This window comes from Gorilla gorilla, chromosome X (assembly GCF_029281585.2).
Source record: "Gorilla gorilla gorilla isolate KB3781 chromosome X, NHGRI_mGorGor1-v2.1_pri, whole genome shotgun sequence".
NCBI lineage: Eukaryota > Metazoa > Chordata > Mammalia > Primates > Hominidae > Gorilla > Gorilla gorilla.
Window position 1 is genome coordinate 148,044,121 of NC_073247.2, and position 13,522 is coordinate 148,057,642.

At 39.9% G+C, this 13,522-nt stretch overlaps 1 protein-coding gene across 1 annotated transcript in view; it reads left to right on the top strand.

The window, feature by feature from the left end:
• The window catches only part of ADGRG4 (adhesion G protein-coupled receptor G4), a 110,481-nt gene that overhangs the window by 32,926 nt on the left and 64,033 nt on the right, over positions 1 to 13,522 (top strand). The window contains exons 4-5 of the mRNA XM_031006059.3: positions 5,306 to 11,347; positions 12,366 to 12,460. Coding sequence (XP_030861919.2) covers positions 5,306 to 11,347; positions 12,366 to 12,460 — 6,137 coding nt within the window. The remainder of the gene's footprint in view (positions 1 to 5,305; positions 11,348 to 12,365; positions 12,461 to 13,522) is intronic.

Consider the following 13,522-nt stretch of genomic DNA (forward strand, 5'->3'; position numbering starts at 1 on the left):
GATGTGGGGGCATCACCCTACCAATGCCTCTTGACCTCCGCTAGTCTCTGGACAGGAAAGGAAAATCTTGGGCTAGTTTTTGTAGACTTGGCCACCTGCTGCTGGAGAGTCCCTTTTTCTTGTTTCCCCTGCCTGCCTTGGAGTCTCTGGGTGAGGGAAGAGAATCTCAGTACTGCAGGGACAAAGAGACTTCCTGGATCAGGCCACTTGCTATTACTGGCTCCCTTTTTCCTCTTATGCCTGCCTGCCTTGGTTTTTCTGAGTGGGCGAGGAAAACCTTGGGTTGGCAAAAACAATAGTCTTCCCAGACTGGGTTATGTTCAGCCAGTGTTTTTTGGTGGAGAGGGGAGATTCAGGCCTGTTAGGGAAGGAGAGTGCTTCTCTTGGTTGCTTATTGTTAGCAAGGTGCCCAGTCAGTCCCCCTTGCTGGAGTATCCAACTTGCCTGAAGTTGTCAGAGGGACTCCCATTTGATCCAGAAGGGGAATGAGCCTACTTGGACTGACTTCTGTTGCTAGGTTGGGGATTAGGAAGCATAGGGCCTGGGCCGCATTTTTATGCTGGGTTTGGTGAGGGGGAGAAGATAACTGCCACTATGTTGTTCCTTTACTCTTGGGGTCCCAAACCAGTTTGTTTTATTCTTAGCACCTTTCATAGTTCTCCTTTGGTTGTCTCTTACACCATTTCCAGGATTTATAGTTGTACCTTTTGGGGAGGAGCAGGGAAAAGTGGCTCTATGCCATCTTGTTCAGTTGAGAAGTCTGCATTTGCTTTTAACATCAGTTCTTGGGCAGTAAAAGCTCTTGAGTGTGTATGCGTAGACAGATAGGGTGCAACAAAATGACAGAGATAATATCACTGGCATTGTAACTACCTTACTCACTTACAACATTTTCTTTTCTGAGAAGGACAGGCATTAAATTCAATGGAGATAAGTGTGCCATTTAGGATAAAAAAAATCCCTACCACATATAGGGAAAAGAGAAAGATTGATGAAGCAGAAGTAAAGTGAACCTCACTCATTAGAAATGATAGGTGCACAGAAAGTCTGAATTACTGAATTTAAGAAAAACAAAAGTATGTACAGATTAAGACAATAAAGTCACCAATAAACAAATTAAGTTATAAAAGAAATTTATATTCAATATCAGCCTACATTATACAAAATGATCTTGAATGTTCAAGATCATTTTCAATGCCAACCCATTGCAATTAATTTCTAGACTTAAGGTTTATAGGAATCTTTAATTCCAATGGATCCTGATTCTAAAAAGCTACCGATTGTTTGATTGAATTGTCTTTATCTAGGATATGAATGATTATTCGAGGCAGATATCATATCAGGGAATGTCCATAATTTGGGATCCCCACTGAGTTTTGATTCCTGGGCCAGCAAAGTCGCCTTGATGTTTTAGTTTAGCATTGCAATGCTGTCCTCTAAAGTTTGTTTCACTGTTTTGGGTGATTGCTGTTTCTTGCAGTGTTCAGCACTCGCAGAACTTGGCATTTAGTATCTAACTTTGTTTCTCCTTGGTACCTTCCGAAAGAGTCTCTTTCTTTCTTTGTTTCTCCTCAGATTGGGGTGTTTCCATGTAAATTGAGGGCATACATTTATGAGTGCTGGATAATTGAGGCATTTCTACATACTGTCTAATTTCTTCTCTAAATCTTTCATCTGTGAAAATCTCATTTCAACACTGCACTTCTCTGGGCCTCATCTGTAAATGAAAGGATTGAATATAATCTCCAAGTCCTAGCTCTAAAATTCTGGGATTTTAATGAATGAAGACTTTAGTCTTTATTAATACAGACTTTAGAGGAAAAATTTGATACAGCAGTCCCTCTGGAAGAAACCTTGCATCTGAAAGATTTAATGGAAGGTTTGCTGAAATATAGAAACCCAGGCTTTAGGTTAAAACGGAGCAATGTAACATGCATTATTTCTCGAGATCTCTGGTACTTAAAATGCCACCTGCTTGGCAATTTAGCTCAACTCATTTGTTTTTATCTTTCTAAATCTTATATTCCTTCTTGAGATGCTTACTGGAAGTGTTAATAACAATTGCTACATCTATGGCTCAGCCCTCTCTGATAAAAATACCATGTCTAACTCCCATTCCCCGTCTTCTAAAAGAGTTTTCCACTACTTATGGATTACTCCAATAGTGCTCTTTGAATGCTGCATCAAAGAAGATAACTTAGATTTTTATGGTATTTAGTGTTTTATTGTTTTCCTAAAAAGTGAATGCAGTTCAATCATTAATCTTTTGTAAAGGAGAGGGAATTGTGAACTCTTCTCTCAACAATTAGTGCATTCATAGAGTGATTTCAGGCTCTAGGATGCCACACTCCTCAAATGTGCTAGAAGTGACACTTTCACGGAGGTTTGCTAAGCCAGTTGGCTGGTGTAAACCCACCTACAAAATTGGAAATGAAGATCCTGACAATTCTCCTTTCACGTGGAGTTATGGACAAATTTGAAAGCATAAAGCTTGAAATACACACTTGGCTGCTGAAATATACCAGTTTCTTGATAAGGCCTAACATAATGTGCATCTGTGGTAATTGGAAAAATGTCATAAAATTAAGTGAAAAAGTACTTTTTATATAGCTTTGACTTTTCCCCTTAAAAATGTGTGTACTTTTATCAACTCATCTATACAGTCAATTGGAGGATTGTCATTCATTCTACTTGCTAATGACCACAAAATCCTGAAGAACATCTTACACACACTTCAAAATTTCTGGATATGCAAATTATACGTAATTTTAATGCTCAAGACAGTGAAACAAATCAGTAGATTGTCTACTACCACAATTATTCCTACATCATAGGTAATATGCTTCTCAGATGGATAAATTCAAAATACTAATTTCCCTAAGGTAAATATGGATGTTTGGGTGATTTCAATTGGAGAAAGATCATGACTCAGTCTTGAATTTTACTATGTAACATTTTCACTTGGATATTCACTATCATCCTAAATTCCACTTATCCACGTCTGAACTGGGTGTTTTTCTTCTGAGTGAGGCAATTTTTCTGTTTTTATGAATATTACCACTATTCTCCGAGTTGCCCAGAAGCAAACTTTGAGTTCTCTGAGATTTCTGTCTTCTTTATCTCTTAAATCCTCTTTGTTGTCATACCCTGTCAATTCTTACTTTCCAGTAGATATAGGGATAGGAATCTTCACACTGCTCTCACATCATTCCAAGCCTTATTCAGTTATTCTATTAGCTTACAAATAGATACTAAACATCTACCATGTGCCAGGCACTGGGATAGACACTAAAGATACAATGGTGGGCAACAAAAGATGAGGACTCTGTCCATGTGGTCTAGCGAGGAAGACAGACATTAAAAATCACATGCAAACAAAGGTAAATCTCCAATTATGACGCATTAAATGAAGAAGAGGTATGAAGTGTCATAAGAGTCTAAAATAGATTGGTGTGAGCTAGTCATGGAAGTCAGGGAAGGTAGGCTTCCCTGAAGAGGTGATGCATGAGCTGAGAACTGAAGAATTGGCAGAAGTTAATCAGATGAGGAAGGATGGGAAGTACATTCTAAGTAGAGGTTACAGCAAATGCAATGGTCTTGTAGTGGGAAAGGGCATGCCAAGTATTAGAGAACTAAAAAGAGAAAGACTGAAAAAAAAAACAGAGGGGACTTAGCACAAATTGAGACTGAAGAGCTAGAGAGGGACCAAATCATGCATAGCTTTATAGGCTTTATTAAGAAAAAATTTTCTTTTTATCCTATGAGCAATAGAAAGCAACTAAAGAGAGCTCTCTCTCTCTCTGTGTGTGTGTGTGTGTGTGTGTGTGAGAGAGAGAGAGAGAGAGAGAGAGAGAGAGAGGAAGGGGATCAAATTGGCACTTAAAAAGTTCATTTTGGTTGTATTATGGAACAGATTAGAGGGGGTCCAAGAGTAGTGGCAGACTAGTTCAGTTGGGAGGCTACTGCAGTAGTCTAAGTGAAAGATGATGGTGACTGGTTAGGGTGGTAAGTGATGGAGATAGAGATAAACTGGGGTGAGCCAAGAGATATTTAGGAGCTATGATCAATAGGACAAGATTATGGATTGGCTATGGCAGGTGAGAGAGAGAATGAAGGAGACAGAAGGAGAGAGAGAGAGTTGGAGCTTGCGTAATTTAATGTATGATAGTGTAGGGCCAGTCACTAAAGGAATACCAGAAGAGGACCCAGTTTGGAGAGAAGCTAATGAGTTCAAGTTGGAGAATGTTGAGTTTGAGGTGTTAATGAGATATCCAAGAAACGATATCAAGTAAACAATTGGTTATATAAATGTGGAGCTCAAAATAGAGATCTGGTCAAGAGATATAACTTTGAGATTTGTCTGTGTATAGGTGTAAATTGAAATCCTAGGTGTAGAGAAACTATGCAGCCAAATGTGAAGAGGTCCTGGGACAAAGCCTTGGTCAGGTAAAATAGGATGAGCCTAAAAATGAGTGGACAGAGAAGTAGGAGAAAACGCAGGAGTGTGATGTGTAGTGGAAAGCAATGAAAAGAGTATTTTCAACTCATTACTTCTACTAAATAAATGTTAATTTGGGAGTTCCAGATTAAAACATTTTCAATCTAGTGTTTAAATGACTGATAGAAGTTTGACCAAGTGAAAGTCAACTGTTTTTTGAGCACTTACTCTGCATAAGAAGCTATGCTAAGTGTTTTATGCACATTAACTCAATCTCATAACGATTTTATAGGATAGGTGTTATTATAATCCTCATATTATAGAGGAGGAAACTGAAGCACAGAGAGGTTAAGCAACTAGTCCAAGGTTGTGTAATGGGTGTGAAAGTGATGGAGCCAGCATTTAAAACTAATCCATTTGAATCTAAGGTTGATTTTTCTTTTTGGAATATTTTAAACTACACAATTCAATTGCTTTAATAGATATAGGACTATTCAAGTTATCTGTTTCTTCTTAACTGAGTTCTTATAGCTGTATTTTTCAAGGAATTGGATCCTTTCCCAAAGCTAGTCTTCTTAATCAATGCACTACTGTGGCATGCATCCCTCTTTCAGGAATGTTTATATATTTTATGAAGATACTACGAAATGGATGTCTTCCTACCAGTTACTTAACCAGGGTGTTATGAGTGCCATATAGAGATCTTAGAGAGTAGAAAATTATCTTAAGGAAAATCAAGTAATCAAGTGATTTGGTTATATCTGTGATACTTTCTTACAAAATGAAAAGAAATTATAGAGCTCTTTCTAGTTGTCTCTAATTTCCAAAGCTGAATCCAAAATAACACATTCTTTCTGATTTTTTTAGTTGTTCCTGAAAATATGACAATTCAAGAAAAAAGTACAACAGTTTCACAACAGATAGATATGACCACTCCATCCCAAATTACTGGAGTAAAACCACAAAAGACTGCACATTCCTCTACACTATTGTCTCAAAGCATACCTATATTTGCAACTGATTACACAACCATATCATATTCCAATACAACATCTCCACCTCTGGAAACAATGACTGCACAAAAAATCTTAAAGGCACTGGTAGATGAGACAGCTACATTTGCAGTGGATGTTTTATCAACTTCATCAGCCATCTCTCTGCCTACCCAGAGTATATCCATAGACAATACTACCAATTCCATGAAAAAAACGAAATCTCCATCTTCAGAAAGCACAAAGACAACAAAAATGGTTGAAGCCATGGCTACTGAAATCTTTCAACCACCTACACCTTCTAATTTCCTACCCACATCCAGATTTACCAAGAATTCAGTTGTATCTACAACTTCAGCAATTAAATCTCAGTCGGCTGTTATGAAGACAACATCTTTATTTTCAACCATTGAGTCAACATCTATGTCTACAACACCTTGTCTCAAACAAAAATCCACAAATACTGGGGCACTCCCTATCTCCACAGCTGGCCAGGAGTTCATTGAATCTACAGCTGCCAAAACTGTACCTTGGTTTACAGTGGAAAAGACTTCACCTGCATCTACTCATGTTGGGACTGCATCAGCATTCCCACCTGAGCCTGTGCTCATCTCCACAGCTGCTCCAGTAGATTCTGTATTTCCTAGAAATCAGACAACATTTCCATTGGCAACAACTGATGTGAAAATAGCATTTACAGTCCATTCATTGACTCTCCCAACTAGGCTTATTGAGACCACACCTGCCCCAAGGACAGCTGAAACAGAATTGACATCTACAAATTTTCAGGATGTCTCTTTACCCAGAGTGGAAGATGCCATGTCTACTTCCATGTCTAAAGAGACCTCCTCTAAGACCTTTTCTTTCTTAACATCCTTTTCATTTACTGGGACTGAGAGTGTACAGACAGTTATTGATGCTGAAGCTACACGTACAGCCTTAACTCCTGAAATCACACTTGCATCTACAGTGGCTGAAACTATGCTTTCCTCCACAATCACAGGACGAGTTTACACCCAGAATACACCTACAGCTGATGGACACGTGCTTACTTTGATGTCCACTAGATCAGCTTCCACATCCAAGGCATCTGAGTCAGGTCCCACATCCACAACTGATGAAGCTGCCCATCTGTTCTCCAGCAATGAGACCATTTGGACTTCCAGGCCAGACCAGGCCCTGTTGGCATCTATGAACACAACCACCATACTCACATTTGTGCCTAATGAAAATTTTACATCAGCATTTCATGAGAATACTACTCATACAGAACATTTATCTGCAACTACCAATATCACCCCACTGAAAGCATCTCCAGAGGGCAAAGGTACCACTACCAATGATGCTACTACGGCCAGATATACAACAGCTGTATCCAAATTGACATCACCATGGTTTGCTAATTTCTCCATAGTTTCTGGAACCACATCCATAACCAATATGCCTGAATTTAAATTTACCACTTTACTACTAAAAACAATACCTATGTCTACAAAACCTGCAAATGAACTTCCTTTGACACCAAGGGAGACTGTTGTTCCATCAGTAGATATAATATCTACTCTTGCTTGCATTCAACCAAATTTTTCTACTGAGGAAAGTGCTTCTGAGACCACACAAACAGAAATAAATGGTGCAATTGTATTTGGAGATACAACGACCCCTGTACCAAAGTCAGCAACAACACAAAGATTAAATGCCACTGTGACAAGAAAAGAAGCAACTTCCCATTATCTTATGGGAAAATCAACTATAGCAGCAGTGGCTGAGGTTTCTCCATTTTCAACAATGCTGGAAGTGACAGATGAATCAGCACAAATGGTGACAGCTTCTGTCACTGTTTCCTCTTTTCCTGATATAGAAAAGCTAAGTACCCCATTGGATAATAAAACTGCAACAACTGAGGTGAGAGAAAGTTGGCTTTTGACAAAATTGGTGAAAACCACACCTAGGAGTTCATACAATGAAATGACAGAAATGTTTAATTTTAACCACACCTATGTAGCACATTGGACTTCAGAGACATCTGAGGGAATTTCAGCTGGATCTCCCACTTCTGGGAGCACACATATATTCGGTGAACCCCTGGGTGCTTCTACCACAAGGATATCAGAAACCAGTTTCGCCACTACCCCTACAGACAGGACAGCTACGTCCTTGTCTGATGGTATCTTACCTCCACAGCCTACAGCTGCTCATTCCTCAGCAATCCCTATGCCTGTTACTCATATGTTCTCATTGCCAGTTAATGGCAGTTCTGTGGTGGCTGAGGAGACTGAGGTTACCATGTCTGAGCCTTCTACACTGGCCAGGGCTTTTTCTACATCTGTGCTCTCAGATGTCTCAAACCTATCGTCAACTACAATGACCACAGCATTGGTACCACCTTTGGATCAGACTGCTTCCACAACCATTGTTATTGTGCCTACCCATGGAGACTTGATTCGTACCACTTCAGAGGCCACGGTAATCTCTGTCAGGAAGACATCCATGGCAGTTCCTTCTCTGACAGAAACACCATTTCATTCACTGAGACTCTCCACTCCTGTGACAGCTAAGGCTGAGACCACCCTTTTCTCTACCTCAGTTGATACAGTAACCCCATCTACACACACTCTTGTCTGCTCAAAACCTCCCCCTGACAACATTCCTCCTGCATCCTCCACTCATGTGATCTCAACTACGTCTACAACAGAAGCAACTCAACCCATATCTCAAGTAGAGGAGACTTCTACCTATGCTCTCAGCTTCCCGTATACTTTCAGTGGTGGTGGAGATGTTGCCAGCTTGGCTACTGGCACCACAGAGACCTCTGTTGTTGATGAGACCACACCCTCACACATCTCTGCCAATAAGTTTACTACTTCAGTAAACAGTCACATTTCTTCGTCTGCCACACATCGTGTACACACACCAGTGTCCATCCAATTGGTGACTAGCACCTCTGTCTTATCTTCCGACAAAGACCAGATGACCATATCCCTGAGTAAAACCCCTAGAACTATGGAGGTGACAGAAATGTCCCCATCAAAGAATTCTTTTATTTCATACTCCTGGGGTACTCCATCTTTGGAAATGACAGATACAGGATTTCCTGAGACCACAAAAATTTCCAGTCACCAAACACATTCGCCTTCAGAGATTCCACTTGGGACTCCCTCTGATGGAAATTTGGCTTCATCTCCCACTTCTGGAAGCACACAGATTACACCAACCTTGACCTCAAGTAACACAGTAGGTGTTCACATTCCAGAAATGTCTACCAGTCTTGGGAAAACAGCTCTCCCCTCACAAGCTCTGACAATCACCACTTTTTTGTCTCCTGAAAAGGAAAGCACGAGTGCCCTTCCAGCATATACTCCCAGAACCGTGGAAATGATAGTAAACTCCACCTATGTGACTCACTCTGTCTCATATGGCCAGGATACTTCATTTGTAGATACCACAACTTCCAGCTCAGCAAGAATATCAAATCCTGTGGACATCACTACAACTTTTTCACACTTGCATTCACTTAGGACACAACCTGAGGTGACTTCAGTTGCCTCTTTCATTTCTGAAAGCACACAGACTTTCCCTGAGTCCTTGTCTCTTTCCACAGCTGGACTATATAATGACGGTTTTACAGTTCTCTCCGACAGGATCACTACAGCCTTTTCTGTTCCAAATGTACCTACAATGCTTCCTAGAGAATCCTCTATGGCAACGTCCACTCCTGTTTACCAGATGTCCTCATTGCCAGTTAATGTAACTGCCTTCACCTCCAAAAAAGTTTCTGACACTCCCCCAATAGTGATAACTAAATCTTCTAAAACAATGCATCCAGGTTGTTTGAAAAGTCCCTGTACAGCCACTTCTGGGCCTATGTCTGAGATGTCCTCAAGGCCAGTTAATAATTCTGCTTTCACACCTGCAACAGTCTCTTCTGACACTTCCACAACAGTTGGGTTATTCTCTACTTTATTGTCTTCAGTTACCCCCAGGACTACTATGACCGTGCAAACATCTACAATGGATGTCACACCTGTGATATATGCTGGGGCTACTTCAAAAAACAAAATGGTTTCCTCTGCTTTCACTACAGAAATGATAGAGGCACCTTCCAGGATCACACCTACAACCTTTCTCTCTTCAACAGAGCCAACTTTGCCCTTTGTAAAAACCATTCCCACCACCATTATGGCTGGGATAGTGACTCCATTTGTAGGCACCACTGCCTTCTCTCCACTCAGTTCTAAGAACACTGGAGCTATTTCCTCCATTCCAAAGACCACATTTTCACCATTTCTATCAGCAACTCAACAGTCATCACAAGCAGATGAGGCTACAACTTTGGGCATATTATCTGGGATTACTAACAGGTCCCTATCTACTGTGAACAGTGGTACAGGGGTAGCTCTCACAGATACTTATTCCAGAATCACTGTTCCTGAAAATATGCTTTCACCTACTCATGCAGATAGTCTCCATACTTCCTTCGATATTCAGGTTTCCCCATCTCTGACTAGCTTTAAGAGTGCTTCTGGACCCACAAAAAATGTTAAAACAACCACCAATTACCTTTCTTCTAATACTAGAAAGATGACTTCCTTGTTAGAAAAGACTTCCTTAACAAACTATGCCACATCTTTGAATACCCCTGTTTCATACCCTCCATGGACCCCATCCAGTGCAACTCTACCCTCTTTGACATCATTTGTTTATTCACCTCATAGTACTGAAGCTGAGATCTCTACTCCAAAGGCCTCTCCTCCTCCCACATCCCAAATGGTTGAATTTCCAGTTCTGGGAACAATAATGACATCTAGTAATACCCAACCTCTGCTTATGACTTCCTGGAACATACCCACAGCTGAAGGTTCTCAGTTTCCAATTTCCACCACTATTCATGTACCTACATCCAATGAGATGGAAACAGAGACTCTACACCTTGTTCCTGGGCCTTTGTCAACATTCACAGTCTCTCAGGCTGGTCTAGTATCTAAAGATGTCATGGCAATGTCATCAATTCCTATGTCAGGAATTCTTCCTAACCATGGGCTTTCTGAGAACCCTTCATTATCAATATCTTTAAGAGCCATCACTTCCACATTGGCTGACGTTAAGCACACATTTGAGAAAATGACCACATCTGTAACTCCTGGGACCACACTCCCATCAATTCTTTCTGGTGCCACTTCAGGATCTGTAATTGCAAAGTCACCCATTCTGACATGGCTCTTATCTAGTCTCCCCTCTGGCTCCCCTCCGGCAACTGTATCTAATGCCCCTCATGTTATGACTTCCTCTAGAGTAGAGGTGTCAAAATCAACATTTCTGACATCTGACATGATATCAGCGCACCCATTCACTAACTTGACAACACTACCCTCTGCTACTATGAGCACCATACTCACCCAAACCATTCCTACACCTACACTGGGTGGTATCACTACTGGCTTCCCAACTTCTCTCCCTGTGTCTATAAATGTCACAGATGACATTGTGTACATTTCCACACACCCTGAGGCATCCTCCAGAACCACAATAACTGCCAACCCCAGGACTGTGTCTCATCCTTCATCCTTCAGCAGAAAGACTATGTCACCTTCTACAACTGACCACACTCTATCTGTTGGTGCCATGCCTCTGCCTAGCTCTACAATAACATCTTCATGGAACAGAATTCCAACGGCATCATCACCCTCTACTTTAATTATTCCTAAGCCCACACTGGACCCCCTTCTAAATATAATGACTACTACATCCACTGTTCCTGGAGCCTCATTTCCACTCATATCCACTGGGGTGACATATCCTTTTACAGCAACTGTGTCTTCACCAATATCGTCCTTTTTTGAAACAACTTGGCTGGACTCCACACCTTCCTTTCTATCTACGGAAGCATCGACTTCGCCTACTGCCACCAAGTCCACAGGTACTGCTCCATAATGCATGTGGTGTAGCCCCAACAGAATTCATGCACTATGGGTCATGTGTTCTCCAAAGTGGCGCATTCTTGGAAGGCAGAAAAGAATGAAGAAGGGTGCAGGTGTTTCTTATCTCCTTCAGACAATGGGTACAGTGAGTACCTTGTCCAAATACAAAATTCTCTAGCCATCTTTCTTGTCTTTGCTTTATTGAAATATAATGTAAATGTATATTTTCACTCAGCATGACAATTTCTAAGCCTACTTTCCACCTGTTTTGTTCTTGACTGTCTGACTCTGATTCTGCCAATGTGCACATGGACTAGGAACCTCATCCCTTCCCAGTAAGAGAATCATATGGCCTTAGGTCTGAGCATGCTGACCACACACCAGAAAACACCAGAAAAAAAACACCAAAATATATCTTATCTTGCCTTTTGGATTCCTTTTACGCAGGTCTCAGCCTTCTCCAATCCCTACCTGCAGCTGACTAGGAGTGCTTGTCCAAGGCCAGGGAATATTTGGCTTCCATATTGTTCAAATTTGGAATATTCCTGCAACTTTTAACATTCTACAATCGAAATTTGATAGGATACACAAGAGCAAAAGGGAAAAAAGGAGAGAAAAACCTAAAGCAGAAAACAAGGCACAGGAAGAAAAAAACAGTTACTTTCTCAGGGAAAATGATCTTCTGAGATAATGTTCAGTTTGGCCATTGAGTGGACTGAAAGTCTGTTGGCCAATGAGAGTGGAGAATTGGTGGGATTTGTGGAGTGTCTGTCAACTAGAAATCAAGGAAGTGCCCAAATAATTAAAGCAAAATTGGGATAGTAACATCCTGTTCTGCTTTTTGATATGGAGCCGAAAGTGTTGGTTCTTGACCTTGGAGTTAAATTAAGCTAAGTTTAGGCATGAGACATTATTATTAGGTTTACTTTAAAACAGAGAACACTTTTCACCAAATTTACAGAAGTCAAATTTCTTGAACTAAATGAATAAAATTAACCTCCTTATTTTTAATTACAGTTTCCTTCTACAATGTTGAAATGAGCTTCTCTGTCTTTGTTGAAGAGCCAAGGATCCCTATTACCAGTGTTATAAATGAATTTACAGAAAATTGGGTAAAATAATCTTTTGCATATTTATGGCATATATAAATATATGTGAATATATACATTTATATATATGACAGAGTATATTAAAACTAGGCTTTACTTTTTTCTACCAATAATAAATTTCACAGCTAAGTAGTTTTTTTTTTTGCTGCAAATCTGTCTACTCTGTAAGCAACATCATGAGAATGTATGCAATCTCTCTTTCATAGTGCCAATGTTGAAAGCTTTTATGGAACGTTATTATTTTCATTTGTTGAGATCCGTACATTTCCCTTTAGAGACACAAATTCTGAGTCTTTGCCAAATTTTCCTATTTGGGAAAAGTGGGAGAGCAGTGATAACAAAATGTATACTTAAATACAATGGTATTTAAGTATTATTGTTTTCTGCATTTTATTTCTTTTTCCAACACAATGAATGTTTTACTTATCCTTAATTTTTTCTTGATATGACTAATACATACTCTCTGTAACAAAATCAGACACTGACATCGAAAACCCAGACAGTAAATGTCCTCTCTAATACTGCTCTGTGCATTAACTCCTCTTAATAGTTTAAGGTACATTCTTTTAGATATTTTTTCTGTGCATATTATAACATTGATGCATGTGTGTTCTTTTACAAAATAATTGTAGTTGTACTAGTTATGCTATTTTTCAACTTGCTCCCCCTTCTCTGCACTTAACCATGTATCTTAGCACATATTCATGCTGGTGAATATAAATCATACACTTTAACAGATGCATAGGATTTCACTACATGGTTGTAGTACAGTTTTTTTTTTTAAATCCATTGGTGGACATTTAAGTTGTTTCTATCTTCTTCTCTATATTTAGAAACAATGCTGGGCTGGGCACTGTGGCTCATGCCTGTAATCCTAGCACTTTGAGACATTGAGGCAAAAGGATTGCGTGAGCCAAGGAGTTTGAGACTAGCCTGGGCAACATGGCGAGATCTTGTTTTCTTTAAAAAAAAAAAAAAGTTTGAGAAAGAAGCAATGCTGAAAACAATTCCCTAGAAGGAAATTTTAAGGCACTTAAGTATTTTTATAGGATAAATTCCTAGAAT